Below are 21,173 nucleotides of genomic sequence, written 5' to 3'. Positions count from 1 at the left end.
GTCATCAGGGCTGTATCAAGAAAACCAGGGGGCCTTTCCTAAGCCATGGAGTAAGTCTAGGCTCATTTTAACAACCTCAGAATAGAAAAACCAGCATTTCCTGTTAGATCTTTCAACACTGATAAGTTAGTCTCTAATCAACTGTTCCTCTGAGGTGTTTCTTTTTTTTTTTTTTTTTGTCGGTCGTGGGGCTTGAACTCTGGGCCTGGGCACTGTCCCTCAGCTCTTCAGCTCAAAGCTAGTGCTCTACCACTTGAGCCACAGCACCACTTCCAGTTTTCTGGTGTTAACTGGAGGTAAGAGTCTCACTTTCCTGCCCAGGCTGGCTTTGAACCACGATCTTCAAATCTCAGTCTCCTGAGGAGCTAGGATTACAGGCGTGAGCCACCAGCACCAGGCTTGTTTCTTTTTTTCTTTTTTTTTTAAACTTACCTGAGATCTTTACTTTCCTTCTTAATAAAGCCACATGAATGGCATCTGCTCATCCTTTCTGAGGTGTTTCTTAAAATAATTAAGACACACTCTATCTGCCTGGACAAAGGGCTTTTGAACAACTCATGTTTCAGGTCATGCTTCATTTCTCCCTATCAGAGTAGCAGAAATGCTCTTCTAGATTTCTGCAGAATCAAAGTTTCTACCAAGACACCACAACCTAAAGTAAACAAGAACAAAAGAATTTTGAACTGAAATTCAAAAAGACTGGATTATGTGCAACAATATATCAAAGGCTGGATCAGCAGGAAAATGGCACAAAGCAATCTTGTCCCTTGGATGGCCCAAATCAACAGACACTGAGAACATACCATGGGAAAACTGGTATATTCAAAAAACAATCCAGGGTTAAAGAAAAGTTTGTAGATCTAACCAACAAAAACACTATGTGGAAGTAGGTGCCAATGGCTTATACTTATAATTCTAGTTACTTAAGAGGACAAGATCTGGAGGATCTTGGTTTGAGCTCAACCCGTATATAAACCTGAGACTCATACCAATAGCTGAACAAGATGGTGCATGCCTTTTATTCCAGCTATACAGGAGGTTGAGAGCAGAAGGATCACAGCTCCTGGCCAGCCAACGCACAAACTCAAAAATTCAACCTCAGTTAATTAACAGCTGGATATGTTATGCACCTCAAATCCTAGCTATGTGGGAAGGATAAATAAGCATATACCTAAGACCTTTTTAAAAAAAGTAAGTAAAGCCAGGTCCTGGTGGCTCATGCCTGTAACCTTAGCTACTCAGGAGGCTGAGATCTGAGGATCGAGGCTCAAAGCCAGCCCTGGCAGGAAAGTCTGTGAGACTCTTATCTCCAATCAATTAACTACCAGAAAATGGTAAGTGGAACTGTGGCTCAAGTAGTAGAGTGCTAGCCTTGAGCTGAAGAGCTAAGGGACAGCACCCAGGCCCAGAGTTCAAGCCCCACAACTTGACAGACCAAAAAAAAAAAAAAAGGCCAGGAGAAGGGGGGGGGGGGAAATGAAAGAGACTAATCAAGATATATATATATATGAAAATATCAGGCCGGCAGCTCTAGTGCGACGTGTCACTGGCATGAGGAGTAGCCGCCCGGTAATCATGGATCAGGTAATGCAGTTTGTTGAGCCAAGTCGGCAGTTTGTAAAGGATTCAATTGGACTGGTTAAAAGATGCACCAGGGGCTGGGAAGATGGCTTAGTGGTAGAGCACTTGCCTTGCATGCATGAGGCCCTGGGTTCGATTCCTCAGCACCAAATAAACAAAAAAGAAAAAAGCCAGAAGTGGCGCTGTGGCTCAAGTGGTAGAGCTCTAGCCTTGAGCTGAAGAGCTGAGGGACAGCGCCCAGACCCAGAGTTCAGGCCCCATGACCAGACCCCCCCCAAAAAAAAAAAAGATGCACCAAACCCAATAGAAAAGAATTCCAGAAGATTGCCATGGCAACAGCAATAGGATTTGCAATAATGGGCTTCATTGGCTTCTTCGTAAAATTGATCCATATCCCTATTAATAACATCATTGTGGGTGAGTGAGTGAGGGTTCGAGAAGCTCGCGAAGTAAACATTCATCTAAATACTTGGTGTTTTTTCTGGTTTTATCCCCCTTCCAAGATGTTTTCTATTCCTAAATTAATTTTGAAATAAACTGTTTTTCCATCAAAAAAAAGAAAATATCAAAATGAGATGTCCTTGTACAACTAATTGATGCTAATAAAACATACAGAAGAAAAAAGGAGAAGATGGCGACGGGGCAGTAGGGAAACGCCACAGCTCTCTCCAACCAAAAAGAGAGTTCGAGTTCCAACCTTTAATCTCCCCAAGAGACCGACAACAACAAAAAGACGAACACTCAGAGAAAAACCAGAGGTGGAAAATAACAAAAAAAGAAAGAGAGGAAAAGAAGAATTTCAGAACAGAGAAGAGCGAAGACCCCTCCCCCAACCTTTACTGGCCGCGCGGCAGTGCGCCAAGCCGCCGGCCAGCCGGCCCAGCCCGGCGGGGGCTGCCGGAGCCACAGAGACACAGGGGGCTGCTTGCAGATCACCAGGTACCGGATTGCAGAACAGCGGATCGCCAGGAACAGAGAAACCTACCAGCCGGGAGTCTCCAGGAGGATCCCACCCCACCCATCACTCTCCACCGGAGCGGAGAGGCTCCATCCCGCCAAAGCCGCCCGGCACCAGCAGCGCCACAAAGGGACCTGTCCAATCGCGATCCCAACGACCCGGCGGGGGGCCGCCCAACCCAGCCCGCAACCACCCCAACTGAACTCGGACTGCAACAACAACTGACGGACTGCAACAACAACTGACGACCTACAGGGTGAGTACCCATCAGGGGACAGGGAATCCATCAAGGGAGACCAGAGCTGGAGGGAATCCCCAGACCCTGACCTAGACTCCCTACCCCAACACCCGGACCACAGGACCCACTAAAACTGGGAACTGTTCGAGAGCCCCACCAGCCGGTGGAGCACACTCTGCTGGCCAGGCCAGAGCAAGAGCGCCCCGGGAAGGGAGCTTAAATGCTCAAGCCAGGAACAGTGCCCCTGGGTCAAGACTACCAACAGTAGAAGAAATTTGAACTGTGTCCTCCAGGCTGCATAACCAAGGTGGTATACACATTAGCACAGGCCTAACGAGCGCGCTCCAGGCTGGGGCCGGAACCAGGCCAGGGGACCGGCGCCTGAACAAAGCAAAAAGGGTCAGAAGTGGGGCTGTGGCTCAAATGGTAGGGTGCCAGCCCTGAGCTGAAGAGCTGAGGGACAGCACCCAAACCTAGAGTTCAAGCCCACAACCAGCCCAAAACAAACAAACAAAAACACATCAGGAGCCCATAGCAGACTCCAGTATTTGGGAGAGTGCATCCAGAGCATCTGATCTTCCCAAGAGCACCCGCAGGAGCAAACACAAGCAGTCTAGGCTGCTCAACCCTTCCAAAGGCGGGAATTGCTACAGCAGAGAGCTGAGAATCCTAAGTGAATAGCAGCTGGAAATAGGCTCCCAACAGAATCCAGATCAGACACAGACTCTCTCTACCAATAGAGAATCAGCAACCAAGCAAAGACAGACACACCAAAACAAGATTGAAGAGCAGTCTCCTGAACCCCCATGCGAAAATCACAGAGAAAAATCACAAGGTTTACCACTACCCAGGACAGCAAGCTCACCTCAAAAGCCAGCAGCCACGCAGGGGAGAGCCCCAGTGGGAGCAAAGCAGGAATGGAAGACAAAAACTACATCCAAGGGTTGCTGGAGGCAATGACTCAAGAAATAAAGCGAGAAATGGATCAGAAATTGAAAGAGCACAAGGATGAACTATCAAAAGATATACAGGATATCAAACAAAAATTGGATGCAAAAATAGAAGCTGCACAAACCTCAGTAAGAAGTGAGATAAACGCCAAATTAGAGGTAATGCATACTGATATCACCTCATTGAGAGGTGAGATCAGTACTCTGAGAACCAACATTGAATCCATAAAGGGATCCATTTCCACCATGCAAACCACAATAGAAGCCACGGTCAACAGAGTGAATGAAATGGAAGGTAGAGTGTCAGATACAGAAGACAGAATACACCAACTGGACCAAAAAGTGACAGATATGGAAAAATCACTCAAATTAAACCAAAGGGAAATTCAAGAGCAAGCAGATAATGCTAAAAAATTTAACCTTCGCATAATCGGAGTGGACGAAGGTGAGGAATTCCAGAGCAAGGGAATGCAACACCTATTTAACAAGATAGTCAATGAAAATTTTCCCCACCTCAAAAACGACCATCTTAACTACATCACAAAAGCTTATCGAACACCCAACAAGCAAGATCCCAGGAGAAACACTTCTAGGCACATAATAGTAACAATGATGGATCTGAATAATAAGGAAACAATCCTGCATGCAGCAAAAATGAAGAAGGAGCTATACTACAACGGGAAAAAAATTAGAATCACTGCAGATCTCTCCACACAAACAATGAATGCAAGAAAAGCCTGGGAAAGCACCATACGAGCCCTGAGAGCCAATAACTGCCAACCCAGACTGATATACCCGGCAAAGCTAGCATTCACATTCGATGGAGAACTGAAAACTTTTAATAGCAAAGAAAAACTAAATGAATACATAAACACTAAGCCAGCATTACAAAGAATTCTAAGAGGGGGGACACAACCTGAAGAAAGCAACCAGGAACTGGGACCTGCCCCAAACAGGCATTACTCAAAGTCTAACTGAGCAAGCACAGGAGGAAAGGAAAGAAGAAAAACTTAGGAAAACGGAATGGCAGGGACAACAATGCATCTCTCTATACTTTCTCTTAATATAAATGGGCTGAATTCGCCAATTAAAAGAAAACGAACTGAGGACTGGATCAGAAAACAAGACCCATCCATCTGTTGCCTTCAGGAGACCCACCTCTCAGCCAAACATACAAACAAACTCAGAGTGAAGGGGTGGAAAAGGATCTACCAATCAAATTCCCCCAATAAGAAAGCAGGTGTAGCTATCCTGATATCTGACAAAATAAACTTTTCATTAAAATCAGTACAGAAAGACAAGGACGGACATTACATATTAATAAAGGGAACAATCCAAGAGGAGGATATAACCATCATCAACTTATATGCCCCAAATATCGGTGCACCCAGATATGTTAAACAAATGCTCTCAAACTTACAGAATAAAATAGATCCCAATACGATAATACTAGGAGACTTTAACACGCCACTCTCACCAAAGGACAGGTCTACCAACCAGAGGATTGGCAAAGAAGCTACCGAATTAAGTGAGGCCATACTTCAAGCGGAATTAACTGACATCTACCGAGTATTTCACCCTAAAACAACACAGTACACATTCTTCTCAGCAGCTCATGGAACTTTCTCCAAAATAGACCATATCATAGTTCATTCAAGGAACTTAAGCAAATACAAAGGGATCGACATAATCCCCTGTATCCTATCTGACCACAGTGGAATCAAGCTAGCTCTCAATAACAAAGCATACCGCAGAAATTTCTCTAATACATGGAAATTGAACAGCACACTCCTTAACAAGGCCTGGGTAACAGAAGAGATCAGAGAAGAAATAAAGCATTTCCTAGAACTCAATGAAAATGAAAACACCTCACAAAGAAACTTGTGGGACACAGCAAAAGCAGTCCTGAGGGGCAAATTTATTGCCCTCAGTGCCCACATCAAGAGAATGGAGACAGACCAAGTAAATAATCTCATGTTGCAACTAAAACAGCTAGAAAAACAAGAAAAAATGGGACCTAAAGCTACTAGACGAAGCCAGATAACCAAATTGAGAGCAGAGATTAACCAATTAGAAAATCAGAAAACCATAACCAAAATAAACCAAACAAAAAGCTGGTTCTTTGAAAAAATAAACAAAATTGATGGCCCGTTGGCAAGATTAATTAAAAAAAGAAGAGAGGAAACCCATATTAATAGGATTAGGGATGCCACGGGAAACATCACAACACGTACCCAAGATATCCAAACAATTCTAACAGACTACTTTCAAAAGCTATACTCTCTAAAGGAAGAAAATCTGGCGGAAATGGATGCATTTTTAGAGAAATACAAGTTACCCAAACTGAGCAAAGAAGAAGTTAACCAATTAAATAAGCCAATATCCTATAATGAGATACAGGAAGCTATCAAAAGTCTTCCAACAAAAAAAAGCCCAGGACCAGATGGATTCACAGCAGAATTCTATAAGACCTTTAAAGAAGAACTAATACCCATACTCCTCAAGCTCTTCAGAGAAACAGAGAAGGAGGGAGCTATCCCAAACTCATTCTACGAAGCCAATATCACACTCATCCCCAAACCAGGCAAAGACCCAACCAAAAAGGAGAATTACAGGCCAATCTCCTTGATGAACACAGATGCAAAGATCCTTAACAAGATTCTAGCTAACAGAATCCAGAAACACATAAAAAAAATAATACACTATGATCAGGTAGGCTTCATCCCAGAGACACAGGGATGGTTTAACATACGTAAGTCAATAAATGTAATCCAGCATATCAACAGAGCCAAGGTCAAGAATCACATGATTATCGCCACAGATGCAGAAAAGGCCTTTGATAAAATTCAACATTCATTCATGCTAAAAGCTCTGGAGAAAATAGGAATAGAAGGAACATTTCTAAAAACAATAAAAGCCATTTATGACAGACCAATAGCCAATATTATACTTAATGGGGAAAAGCTACAACCAATCCTCCTAAAAACAGGAACAAGGCAAGGATGTCCACTGTCTCCACTCCTCTTCAACATAGTCCTAGAACCCTTAGCCAGGGCAATAAGGCAAGAAAAAGACATTAAAGGGATCCGCATAGGGAAAGAAGAAGTGAAACTATCCCTTTTTGCAGACGACATGATACTATACCTCCACGATCCCAAAAACTCCATCCCCAAACTTTTAGAAATCGTAAGTCACTTCGGCAAAATAGCAGGATACAAAATAAACCCACAAAAATCAGTTGCCTTCCTATACACTGATAACGCACAGGAAGAGAGGGAAATAAAGGGAGCAACCCCATTCACAATAACCTCCCAAAAAATAAAATATTTAGGAATTAACCTAACCAAAGATGTAAAAGAACTATTTAATGAGAACTATAAAAAGTTAAAGAAAGAAATTGCAGAAGACACTAGGAAATGGAAAGACCTCCCATGCTCCTGGATAGGCCGACTTAATATAGTAAAGATGGTGATACTTCCAAAATTAATATACAAATTCAATGCAATTCCTATTAAAATCCCAATGACGTACATCACTGAAATACAGAAAACAGTCCAAAAATTTATATGGAACAACAAAAGACCTAGAATAGCCAAAACAATTCTAGGGGATAAAGACAATATGGGAGGGCTATCCATGCCGAACTTCAAACTCTACTACAGAGCTATAATCACAAAGACAGCATGGTACTGGCACAAAAACAGACCCGAAGACCAATGGAACAGAATAGAAGATCCAGATATAAATCCACAGGCCTACAGCCAGCTGATATTCGACAAAGGAGCCAAAGACATACAATGGAAGAAACACAGCCTCTTCAACCGCTGGTGCTGGGAAAACTGGGCAGCCACATGCAGAAAACTAAAAGTGGACCCCAGCCTATCACCATGCACCAACATCAACTCAAAATGGATTAAAGACCTTAACATTAAACCTGAATCTCTGAAACTACTGCAGGACAGAGTAGGAGAGACACTTGAACTAATAGGCACAGGAAGGAACTTCCTGAACAGAGTCCCAGGGTCACAACAAGTTGGAGAGAGACTCGACAAATGGGACTACCTTAAAATAAAAAGCTTCTGCACAGCTAAATCTATCGCAACTAAGCTAGAAAGACAACCAACTAATTGGGAAAAAATATTTACCAGCAATATATCAGACAAGGGGTTAACATCCTGTATATACAGGGAACTCAAGAAACTAATCCCTCCCAAACCTAACAAACCAATTACTAAATGGGCAAGGGAACTAAAGAGGGACTTCTCAAATGAAGAAATAAAAATGGCAAAGAAACACATGAGGAAATGTTCATCATCCCTGGTGGTGAAGGAAATGCAAATAAAGACAACCCTGAGATACCACCTTACCCCAGTCAGAATGTCCCACATCCACAAATCAGCCAACGACAAATGCTGGAGGGGATGTGGAGAAAGAGGAACCCTATTACACTGCTGGTGGGAATGTACACTTATACAACCACTTTGGAAAGCAGTCTGGAGGGTCCTTAGAAAGCTAAAGATTGACCTCCCTTACGACCCAGTCATACCACTTCTAGGCATCTACCCTGAACAACAGGAACCAATATACAAGGACACGTGCACCTCCATGTTTATTGCAGCACTGTTCGCAATAGCTAGGATATGGAAACAACCTAGGTGCCCCACCACAGATGAATGGATCCAAAAATTGTGGTATCTATACACAATGGAATATTATGCAGCCATTAGAAATGACAAAATAATGGCATTTGCAGGGAAATGGATGGAGCTAGAAGGAATCATGTTGAGCGAGGTAAGCCAAGAACGAAGAGACAAACGGTACATGGTCTCCCTCATAAGTGGATGCTAAATCCAAAAGGTTAGTGATACGACAAAACTAACAGGACTTAAGAAACAAAGAACTCCCGCTCATCTGGTTGAACCACTACTAAATATCCTCATGCTGCTGATCACAAATATGGTATATAACATGTGAACACTGTTATATATTACAGACTGTGGTAGACAATTTGCTCCAGGGAAGTTAGAATGAACTTGTGACTTTGAAATTATGTAATCATTTAATCACAATCAAAAAAAAAAAAAAAAAAAGAACCTCGGGGAAGGGAGGGAGGGAGGGGATGGTAGGGGGAAAACAATGGAGGGGGTAACAATGTTCAAGAGGAAGTGTACTCATAACCTCACTCATGTAACTGTGACCCTCTGTATAGTAGCTTTACAATAAAAAAAAAAAAAAAAAAGAAAAAAAAAAAAAAACATACAGAAAAAAGGAAAAGAAAGCAGGAAAATAAAGACTAGAGGCATGGCTCAAGTAGTACATACCACAAAACAGAAGGAAGGGATAGAGAAAGTGAGAGGATAGGAGGGAGAGGGCAACTATTTGGTTCAAGTGGTCAAGTAATAGAATACCTGCTTGAAGCCGGGCGCTGGTGGCTCACGCCTGTAATCCTAGCTACTCAGGAGGCTGAGATCTGAGGATCGCGGTTCAAAGCCAGCCCGGGCAGGAGAGACCGTGAGACTCCTATCTCTAATAAACCACCAGAAAACTGGAAGTGGTGCTGTAGCTCAAGTGGTAGAGCGCTCGCCTTGAGCTGAAAAGCTGAGGGACAGCGCCCAGGCCCAGAGTTCAAGCCCCACGACCGACAAAAAAAAAAAAAAAAAAAAAAGAATACCTACTTGAAAAGAACAAGGCCCTGAGTTCAAACCCCAGCACCACCACCAACAAAAAGAATGCTACTATTTGTCATTTTATTGAACACGTCGTCTTTGCCCAGCTCTGTGTTACCTACTTTCATACATTCCCTCATTTAATCTTGACTATAGATTTTTGTTTTTGTTTTTATTTTGTCGGTCATGGGGATTGAATTGCCTATAGATTTTTTTTTTTTGGGGGTCCAGTCATGGGGCCTGACCTCTGGGCCTGGGTGCTGTCCCTCAGCTCTTCAGCTCAAGGCTAGCGCTCTACCACTTGAGCCATAGCGCCACTTCCGGCTTTTTGCTTTTTGCTTATGTGGTGCTGAGGAACTGAACCCAGGGCCTCTGGCATGCAAGGCAAGCGCTCTACCACTGAGCTACCTTCCCAGCCCCGTCTATAGATTTTTGAAGCAGGATCTAAGCGCAGATCTGTTTCCAAAGCTTGTGGTCTAATTAATTACTTTTCATTCCACAAATCGTTTAGCTAGCCACTGGTGATTCAGGCCTATAATCCTAGCTACTCAGGAGGCTGAGATCTGAGGATGGTGGTTTGAAGCCAACCAGAGCAGGAAAGTCCATTAAGATTCTTTTTTTGTTTGTTTATTTGTTTGTTTTTGTTTTACTCCCCTCCCCTCCATCCCCCCCCCTTTTCCCTCTCCATTAAGATTCTTATCTCCAGTTAGTCACCCAAAAAAGCTAGAAGTAGAGCCATGGCTCAAGTAGTAGAGTTAGCCTTGAGTGAAAAAGCTCAGGGCCAGGAAGCAGGCCTTGAGTTCAAGACCCAAAATTGGCACTTAAAAAAAAAAAAAAAAAAGCAACTAGGTACTTGTGGCTCATGCCTATAAATCCTAGCTACTCAGGACGCTGAGAGCCTGAAGATTGAGGTTCAAAACCAGCCGAGGCAGAAAAGTTTCGTGAGACTCTTATTTCCAATAAACTACTGACAAAAAAACCAGAAGTGTGCTATGGTTTAAGTGGTAGAGAGCTTAGCCTTGAGCAAAAGAAGCTCAGAGACAGAGCCCAAGCCCTGAGTTTAAGCCCCATGACAGACACAAATAATAATAATAATATAGTCTATAAGGAGTATAAAGAAAACCAACTAGGGGAGGGGGGAGGCTGGGAAGGGATGTGAAGGGTAAACAAAGGAGGAGGCTGCAATGCTTGGTAAGAAATGTACGCATTATCCTGCCCATGTAACTGTAACTCCTCTGTACAGTATGTTCACAAATAAAATAAAATTAAATTTAAAAAAAAAAAAAAAAGAAAACCAACTAAACTAAAATCCTGTTTTATCTAGGATTCATACTGGATCAATCAGCTGTCCAAAAAAGAAGAGCAGCTTATGGTACGTAAGGGTATGTAGTAGGACTAGACACTGAATCCCGGAACACCACAGCTGCTGAGTCTTGTAGAGTGGCTTACATGCTCCTTTCATAAAACCTTCTTAGGCTACAAGAAGTATCTTCCTATTTGAAACTGTCCACACTGCTCTGCTCCTGCAGGGCATCTGACATTTTCCCTGTGTGTTTCAGTTACTTATGTTTGGATCTCACCATACTACCTTTTACTCCACAAGTTCCTTGAAGGCAGACTCTACCTCTCGTCACAAGCACAACACCTTATAAAAGGCAGGTCCTCAATTATTTGTTTCATATGATACTTACTATGAGTTTCATTCATAGCGATAGACCAAAGCAACAATTAAAGCCACCTAATTCTAAGAGATATTCAAAAAGCCAGTACCAGTAAAGGGTGACACCCTAAATAATATTCATTTAATAAATTCAACATCATACGAAAACGCACTCTTCCTAAACTCTATCACATATTCAAATTAATACCTTTGACAGTGATGCTGCTGTTGCAGGTTTTACAAGTTTGCCTCCAGTAGAAACTGAAGAACTGTTTTCAGGCTTAATTTTTTCTGTTGTTTGCGATTTACTTGTCCCAGATACCTTAGGCACTGAGCCAACACTCCTGCTTGCTTTCTTCATTCTGCGCTGCCTCTTGGTGATGCATTTACAATCCAATCTGTAAAAGAAATAACATTCACACTGAGACAAATCTGGAAGAAAGTTCTTTAAAAATCTGTTTGAAAGACATTTACAATTTGATAAACATGTTTGAAAGCTACATGTCACTATAGAAAATAAATTAGGAAGAAATAAAAGACAAGTGATAGCAAAACTCTTAGACTTACTTGTCAGAATGTACTCTAATTCTAAAGCTTCCTCCTTGAATATTATTCTGTAAGAGTGTCTTACATCTGTCTCTAACAGAACTGACAGCACAGATTACCTTCAGCCAGAAGTGGTTCTGTGGCTCAAATGGTAGAGTGCTACCTTGAGCTGAAGAGCTGAGGGACAGTGCTCAGGCCCAGAGTTCAGGCCCCACAACTGACAATAAGGTTTCCCTTATTTACAATAACTAGTATATGTATGGGACAAGCAGAAAAGGTCAGATACGATGATGTTAAGTAAAATGAGCCCCAAGATAGGGACACAAGTGTTTTTTTTCTTCCTTGCTATTGTTTCTAACGTATTTATAAGGTACCATATGATTTTTTTTGTTGCTTTGTATGTTTCTCCCCCATGGTATAACCCCTGTTTTCACTGTAGTTGATGTTGGTATAATTTGGGGAGGGCAAGGGAAAAAACAAATTGTTTAAATAGGGATACAGATTGACGGATTGAAACAATGATGCTGTGTCCAAAAAACGAACTTTACAATTTAGGCAGTGGGGGGTGGGTATAGTCGTGGAGATGGGAGGGCAGGGATGGTAGGGGAAAAACAAAGGAGGCAACAATGCTTGATAAAAAATGTACTCATGGACTGGGAAGGTGGCTCAGTGGTAGAGTACTTAAATGCATGAAGCCCTGGGTTCGATTCCTCAGCACCACATAAGCAAAAAGAAAAAAAGCCGGAAGTGGCGCTGTGGCTCCAGTGGTAGAGTGCTAGCCTTGAGCTGAAGAGCTGAGGGACAGCGCCCAGGCCCAGAGTTCAGGCCCCACAACCAGACCCCCTCCCCCCCCAAAAAAGAAAAGAAATGTACTCATTACCTTGCTCATGTACCTGTAACCCCTCTGTACAGTATTTTCACAATTAAAAAATAATAAAAAACAATATTTAAATTTTTTAAAATTATTGGCATAGGGCTAGGAATGTGGCTTAGTGGTGGAGTGCTTGCCCAGCATGCATGAGGCTCTGGGTTGGATTCCTTAATATCACATAAGCAGAAAAATAATTTTTAATTTTTTTAATTATTAGCATATATTTGTTATGTATTAATTGTGGATCTTATAACACAATTAATTTTAATGCTTTTTATATAACAAACAATTTTGTTTCAACTCCAAATTCTCATCAACTGATAAACAATGGCCATAAATAAAATGTACTATATTTATCCAATAACACTCCATTTGAATGGAGTTGGCAATAAAAGGAATGAAGTATGGATACATGTCACAATATGGATGAACCTTGAAACACATTAAACAAAAGAAGTCAGACACAAGGGACCATGTCTTATGTAACCCTGTATATTAATCGTTTAGAACAGATACACTAAGAGACAGAAAGTTAATTAGCAATTACCAGAGGTTATGGATAGCAAACAGAGTGACTGCTAATGTGTATGCAGCTGGTTATTCCTTTTTAGGGTGATGCAAAGTTCTAAAATCTGATTGTGACAATAATTCATAACTTTGAATAAACTAAAAAAACACGAAATTTTACACTTTTAATGGGCAAATAGTATCATGTATGAAACGCAACAACCTATACATTTTAGAAAACAACTAATGAATAATATCAAACAAGGATTTCTGGAAAATAAATTCCAACACTGAAATACTTATTGCAAAGGTCCTAAGAAATAGGAAGTTCAGGTGAAGCAATGAATACATTGAGAGACAGAGTGGTCCCAGAAGCTGACAGCTTGAGATCTCTTAACCTAGTGATTATTAGCACATCAGACCCCAATCTATCCTCAAAAAATCATGTAAGGGGCTGGGAAGGTGGCTCAGTGGTAGAATGCTTGCCTTGCATGCATGAGGCTCTGGGTTCGATTCCTCAGCACCACATAAGCAGAAAAAGCTAGAAGAGGCACAGCGCCCAGGCCCAGAGTTCAGGCCCCACGACTGGACCCAAAAAAAAAAAAAAATCATGTAAAACATACCTTCACTATCCTGAAATGAAATACACACTTCCCAAAGGTCTATAAAAATAAAGTAAAATTTATAACAAAGTATGAATTTCAATTTGTAAATTATTAGGCAGAACGACACTAGAAATCCACAACTCTAAATTCAATCCCTATGAATTTGGCAACTAGGCATGATGGATGACACACCTGTAATCCGGACACTCAAAAGGCTGGGGCTATATAGTAAAACCCCTTCTCAAAATTTAAATAAAAATAAATTACAAATCATTACATAAATCAGTTTGATTTGTGCGTTTACTACCAGAAACTCAGATATCACACTATCATCATGAAGCTATCAATAATTTCCTAGGACTGAGGATGTACAGTTGAATCTGAAAGTATTTATCATATATGTACAAGGTCCTGATTCAATCCCCAACATCACAAAAATAAAATAACAGAGGGATGAGTAGGGTTGGGAGAGCTGAGAGTGAAGAATAGAGTAACACTGATCAAGAGATGAGAGAGAATGATGAATAGGGTAACACTGATCAACTGACATGTTGAAACACTTTTGTATAACTCCTTAAAGATAGGAGGAAGAGAAACAGAAATCTTTTATCTTTTTTTTGGTGCCAGTTCTGGAGCTTGAACTTAGTACCTGGAACTGTCCCTGAGCTTTTTTGCTCAAAGCTACCACTCTACTGCTTGAGCCACAGCTCCACTTCTGGCTTTTTTGGTAATTAACTGGCTTCGAGCCACCAGTGCCCAGCCAGAAATAGAAATCTTGAGAAGAAAAAAAAAAAAAAATCACCTTACTATAAATGAACAAAGATACCATTATTAGCTGACTTCCTCAGAAACAATGCAATGAGAGTGGAAGTGTGTGTATATATATATAGTTCAAAAAGAAACCCATCAGGTTGTATGACTTCCAAAAGAATCTAAAGACTAATACTTTTCTGTTGTTAAATTCCGGTTTGGTAGTATTATGACCTAAGAACATTTTTATCATCTTAATTATTATAAATTTGTTAGTTTATTTTATAAACTAAGATGTAGTCATTTGTGAATCTCCTATAAGCACCTAATTTTGCTATTACTGATTAAAGTCCGTGTGTAAATATCAAAAATTAATTAATTAAATTAAAAACCCAATTTTCCAAAAAGTTGAACTACTTTTTTTGGAGGGGAGGAGTCCAGTTATGGAGCTTAAACTCAGGGCATGGGCACTGTCCTGAGCTCTTTTGGTCTTTTGCTAGCACTCTACCACTTGAACTTCAGCACCACTTCTAGCTTTTTTAAAGTAGTTTATTGAAGATAAGAGTCTCATAGAGTTTTCTGCCTGGGCTGGCTTTGAACCATGATCCTCAGACCTCCTGAATAGCTAGGATTACAGATGTGAGCCGCTGGTACCTGGCTTAGTGAACCACTCTTAATGTGTTATTTTTTTGTCTCAATTATGCACTAATCAAAAAAAGAAAAGCCCAGACACTCAGCCAGCCATTATTGCAGGTCTATCTATGAGGATATTTCTAGATGAAATTAACATTTTAATCAATAGACTAAAACAAGCAAATTCTTTTCTCAAACACCGTAGAAGCTACCTATGCCTTTTCCAGCCTTACTGAAGGGTGTCACATCAGCACCCATCACCTACTTCATCTAGCCAAGTCAACGTGTGGAATATAAAGTACTCACAAGTCAGGCACTGGTGGCTCACACTTGTAATCCCTCCAACTCAGGAGGCTAAGATCTGAGAATAGTGATTTGAAGTCAGTCCAGGAAAGAAAGTTTATGAGACTCTTATCTCCAATAAATTACCAAAATACTAGCCTTCAGCATCAGGCCTTAAGTTCAAATTCCAGGACTAGCAACAACAACAAAAATATTCTCACGAAAACTGTGATGTAGCCGCTAAATGCTAAATTAATCTCTCACTATAATAATCCATGAAGAATGTCACATGTATTTATCACAAAATATTTCTTTGAAAACACAAAATGGATGTACTGTTCCCAAAACTGAAGGGAAGGTCACTAAAGCCCACCCCACACAGCAGATACCATATGGCCTATGCAGAACCTAGCACAAGTCACCAAGCCCTCATAAGAGTCTACCAAGAGGGCACTTACAGTAGAAGCTACTAAGGAACCAACTGTCACTGGTGACAATATTCTGAATTCAAATTCTACTCCCAACCCAATGGTCTACAGGAGCAATGCACCCATACATAATGAATCCCTCAAGAACTCACAATTTTGAATTTAATAACTATTTGGTGATAACACTATATTGTCCAATCTGCCCTTTCTAGATTTATCTCCTTGTTCCATGGGTCAGTGAGGGACTCTTGGAGAAAAGGGAGATTCTGTGGATACAACACAGAGCCTAGCATATGCTAAGCATGTACTCTATCACCAAGCTACATTCCCCAGCCTATTGCTGTATTTGTAAACAAAAATTTTCATTCTGAGGTACTAATTATCATGTTATTTAATAGAAAATACATAGTTTTGCAAAACAGGAAATGTATTGCCAGTTCTAGACCTCTATGTATTAATTTAGAGCTATAAAAGTAAAATTCTTAACTATAACCATATTTAATTTGTAGATACTGATTACTTTTTACTTCATGATTTCTCAGACATGGGTGGAAACATAAACTGCTTTCATTATAGAAATAAACCCTGCATTTTCAAAGGCTGCAGTCTGGGTGGCCAGACTCTAACCAGATGTCTGGTTAGGACAGCCTCCTTAGAAGAGGATTTTGAACTCCAGGAGCCCTGCCTAAACCTAATTATACATCCAAAGCCACGCAGGAAGTTCCAGAGTTTCCTGTGCATCTAAGGAGATGGTATGATTAAAACCTACTGAGGAAATAAAACACAGAGGGGCCATCTCTTACCTCCTACATTAATCTGGGGCTGTTGTGCACAGCAAACTCAATGGCCACAGAATGAGCACATCAAATAAGAGGAAATGAGACTGGACATCTTCCTTCTAAACTACGTTTTTCTCTGCCTTAAATCTAAGCTCTACACTCAACAGCAGCACTCCTACTATCTGAAGATTGCCTTGTAATTCTTTATAGTGGACCCTCCCAGGCCATATATACTCAATTCCCGCACCATCTCTATCCACTAGCATCACAGAGTGAGGATACCTTGAAGGTGACACAGATACCAGAAAAATGTAGGCTGGCAAGCTCAGAATACAGTGTGCCAGTCTGGGTTGCTCTTAATCTAAGGAGAAAAACAAAACAACAACAAAAAAGAACAATCCTGCTTTTCTAGGAGGTATCAAAGGCACATATTGAATTCATGGTTACCTAATACTTTCTAGTCTGTCACAGAAACTGCTGTTAAACTGCTTTTCTCCTTTTTCTCCTTTCACCAAACTTTTCAAACATGCACACACACATACACAAAAAAAACTTGCACAGTAAACATCCCATTTTTCTCCTTTTTATATAACTGGGCAATTTATATTATGAAAAATGTATACTATGTATTTAAATTTTTTCAATTGGTCAGTTTTAGATAAAGGTTCCAGTCTCTGAAATACTTTTGGTGTTTTTGAGACAGGGATTCACTGTGTAGTCCAGACTGTGCTGGAACTTGTACTCCTCCTGTCTCACCCTCCTGAGTGCTACAATTGCAAGCCTGACCACCACACTGTACTTGGAATAGCTCAGAACACTTCTAAATTCTGACTTTCATATGACATGCTAAAATTACCCTCCATGCTAACAAGTGCTGTCTTCAAACTATGTCCATTTAACTTCTACAACAGGGCTGGGAAGGTGGCTCAGTGGTAGAGCACTTGCCTTACATGCCTAGGTACATACAAGGCCCTAGGTTCGATTCCTCAGCACCACATAAGCAAAAAGAAAAAAAAAAAGGCCGGAAGTGGCGCTGTGGCTCAAGTAGAGCTGAGGGACAGCGCCCAGGCCCAGAGTTCAGGCCCCACGACCGGACCCCAAAAAAAAATATAAATAAAAAATAACTTCTGGAAGTGGCGCTGTAGCTCAAGTGGTAGAGTGCTTGCCTTGACTTGAAGAGCTGAGGGACAACGCCCCAGGCCCAGAGTTCAAGCCCCACGACCGACAAAAAAAATATATATATATAGAGCACTCAGAACCTCGGCGAATTAAAACATTAAAAATAATAATAATAATAACTTCTACAACAAACCAGAAACTGAAGCTGGGAGCTGTAATCCCCTGTAATCCTAACTACTAGGAGGCTAGGATCTGAGGATTGCAGTTTGAAGCCAGCCTGGTTAGGCTAGAAAGTCTGTGTGACTCTTATCTCCAATTAACCACCAAAAATTTTTTGAGCAAAAACGCCTGGGACAGTGCCCAGGCCCTGAGTTTAAGACCCAAGACAGGCATTTAAAAAAATAAAAATAAAAAAGAAACTGAACTCAAGGGAATCTAAGTTACCTTCCAACTCTAAAAACCTTATAATTCACATACCATATAACAATTTTACATAGGACAAAGCAATGATAAAGCTGTGACATACCATAAGAAGCTCCCTCCAGGCCTCATCTAGTATGTAGCGTACTGAACTTAAGAGTCAAGAGACCTGGGTCCAAACTCCAGCTTTGTCACATGATTGTATAACTATGTAAGGGAAAACCATTTAATCATACTTTGTATTTTACAAATGTCCTCTCCTATAAATAGGAATTGATAAAATCTAACTTACAGAGTTGCTGTGCAAAATAGCACGTGTAAGCCAATGAGAGCTAAAGTCCTTGCACACAAGTACAGGAGTTATTTCACCAGGACTCAAAGGTCATAAAAATGGTGTAACAAGCCAAGATCGGGTATGACAACTTATTTCAGTGATTCAAAAACCCCACCCTCTTCAACCATCCACCTATATAAAGGACACACCAACCAGGTTTCACTGGTAATGTCAAAAGGAATTTATAGACGCATTCTCACTGTCATTCGGCATCCGGAAGGATTCACCTTGAATTGAAAACACAAACTGTAGAGGAAACCACATGGAAGCCCTGAGGCCACTGCCCAGCTGAGAAGTACTTTTAGCCTAGGCACATTTTGGGACAAGAACCTTTGTAGGCAACTACAGGAGTGGTTCCAACCTCTCCTATCATAGCCACACCAGGATTCTGACTGCTGTCACTAATTTTTCCCTTTAAATTCCTCCATTAGAATCTTTTCTACCAGTTGTAGGAAATGTATAACTACTTAAAACCATTTAACCTGTTGTCCAATAGGTGTAAATTCTCTGTACTGACTTTAAAACTACCACCCATGAGACTCACCTAACCTCTTTCAATCAAATCTGTATCCTGGGGCAAGTTATTTAACCTTTCTGAAGTCTCAGTTTCCTCATACATAAAAGAGGACTGGTAATTCTTCGTATCTTAGAAGGTGCATGGAATTATGTGAGAGAATTAAATGAAATAATGAACTAAAGAACTTGCCAGGGTGACAGCCCACAGTAAAGACCAGGTAAATGGGGAGCTATCATAATTTCCAAAACACACTGCATTCCCCAATTATGACTAATGCCTTATTAAAATAAAGGCAGCAATTCAAAAGACACTTTGTAAGAGAAATCCTTTATAAAGAATGACGAAAGACTGTTTTACTTAGTACTTACATTAAATTATATACTATGGCACATAAAATGTCAACAAACAACTCTAGCTTCTAGTTCTTTCTCACTGAAAATTACATATCAGGAAGTACTGGAAATATATGGTAGAGAGTCCACAGGAATGATAATCAAGTCTAGTATTGCTGCTCCACATTTGGCACCATCTACATGGCCTTGAGCAAGTCATCCTTGTTAGTAAAGAAAGGTGAATTAAGATCTTTGTTTTGGCTTCTCAGAAACTCCATTCATGGTTTGTATCTTTAGAACCAGTAACCAAAACTTTTCTCAGAGAAGAAATTGCTTATTAGGATTGTGTGGGAGTGCTGTGCACACACACAGGTAATTGAGGTTTGAACTCAGAGACTCCCCTAATTTGTTAGAAAAAAGCACTACCACCAGAACCATACCTCTAGCCCTAATAATTATCTTTTATGCCTATCAATATTCTACTAAAAACTCACAAAGTACTTGAAGCAAACAATAAATACATTTATCTCTCATAAAATTCTATACTGAAGATATACGAATCATAATAAAATTGATGTATTAAAAACAGTTAAACAGAGGAGTTAGTCAAAAGAAAACTTAAACTCATGAAGAGAGCTACATAAGTCAGTAAGTTAGCATCAGGTAAATCAAAACCAACAACTAATATGATAACCATATTAGTTGCCAAAAAACAAATCCGGGGGAGAAAAAGCTAGTAAAAATGTTTCTTAGGGGGCTGGGAAGGTGGCTCAGTGGTAGAGCACTTGCCTTGCATGCTCGAGGCCCTGGGTTCGATTCCTCAGCACCACATAAGCAAAAAGAAAAAAGCCGGAAGTGGCGCTGTGGCTCAAGTGGTAGAGCACTAGCCTTGAGCTGAAGAGCTGAGGGACAGTGCCCAGGCCCAGAGTTCAGGCCCCATGACCGGACCCAAAAAAAAAAAATGTTTCTTAGGCTAGAGGTGTGGCTCAAGGGGTAAAGCATCTGAATAGCAAAAGTGAGGCTCTGAGTTCAAACACTAGTAGCACAGTAAAAAAAAAAAAAAAAAAAGGTTTAATAATACAGCCAATTGATCTTATACTAAATTCTTCAACACACATGGAGATTTTTAACCTTTTTTTTTTTGAGTCAAATGACATTTGTAAAATGAGGGATCTGCGTTATTTCCATATGCACACAGAGTATTTTGAACAAATTCACCCCTTCCACTATAATCCCATTGCCTTTCTTCCTCCTGACCTTTTTGAAACAGCATTTGGTAGGTTTCATTATGCTGTTATTGAAGGGAGAGGTATTCCTGTCCTTTGTTTCTCTTTAACCCCTGTAGTCCCTCTTTTTCCCCTACTCCCTCCAGATGATGGCCTTCCAGTCCCTTTTATTCATGTTTGTTATCACTAAAGTATCACCATTTAAATCTATACTCCAAAGATGTGCAAGAATTTACAATATTTGGATCTCTAAGTTTGCTTTATCTCATTCAAGATGATGACCTCCATTCATTTCCCTACAAATGATGTAAATTCATTTTCTTAACAGCTCAATAATATTCCATGTTGAGTAACGTTTATCTGCTGTTGGGCATCTAGGAAGATTCCAGAGTTTGGTTATTATGAACAGAGCTGCAAAAAATATGGGTATGCAAGTTATCGTTTTGTAAATTGATTTACTCTCCTTTGTATATATATATATCCAATAGTGGTACAAAGAGATCATAAGGTAGGTCAATTTTTAGCTTTTTGAGGAATCTCTGTAATGATTTCCATAGTGGCCTGTACTAGTTCACATTTTCACCAACACTGTATAAGGGTTTCTTCCCCTACCTATATCCTCAGGAGCATTTACTGTTGTCTTCTTGATGACTACTTTTCTAATTGTAATGAGATGGAATCTTAGTGTAGTTTTGATATGAATTTCTTTTATGTCTAATGTAACATTTCATGTATTTATTAGCCATTTGTATTTCTTCTTTTGAGAACTGG

General features: G+C 40.5%; 1 protein-coding gene and 1 long non-coding RNA gene across 2 annotated transcripts in view; one reads left to right on the top strand and one right to left on the bottom strand.

Annotated features, from left to right (window-relative positions):
- Specc1l (sperm antigen with calponin homology and coiled-coil domains 1 like) overlaps positions 1-21,173 on the bottom strand; it is a 158,159-nt gene that overhangs the window by 112,813 nt on the left and 24,173 nt on the right. The window contains exon 2 of the mRNA XM_042666204.1: positions 11,262-11,451. Coding sequence (XP_042522138.1) covers positions 11,262-11,414 — 153 coding nt within the window. The 5' untranslated portion in view covers positions 11,415-11,451. The remainder of the gene's footprint in view (positions 1-11,261; positions 11,452-21,173) is intronic.
- On the top strand, positions 1,877-20,493 carry LOC122095900. Its single transcript, XR_006145225.1, has 4 exons — positions 1,877-2,006; positions 2,085-2,086; positions 19,152-19,158; positions 20,480-20,493. It is a non-coding gene; the product is annotated as an uncharacterized LOC122095900 (long non-coding RNA).

The sequence above is a fragment of the Dipodomys spectabilis genome, unplaced genomic scaffold, assembly GCF_019054845.1.
Source record: "Dipodomys spectabilis isolate Male_0828 unplaced genomic scaffold, ASM1905484v1 ptg000363l, whole genome shotgun sequence".
Classification (NCBI taxonomy): domain Eukaryota; kingdom Metazoa; phylum Chordata; class Mammalia; order Rodentia; family Heteromyidae; genus Dipodomys; species Dipodomys spectabilis.
The sequence above is the reverse complement of the archived record's forward strand: the minus strand, read 5'-3'. Positions and strand labels throughout refer to the sequence as shown.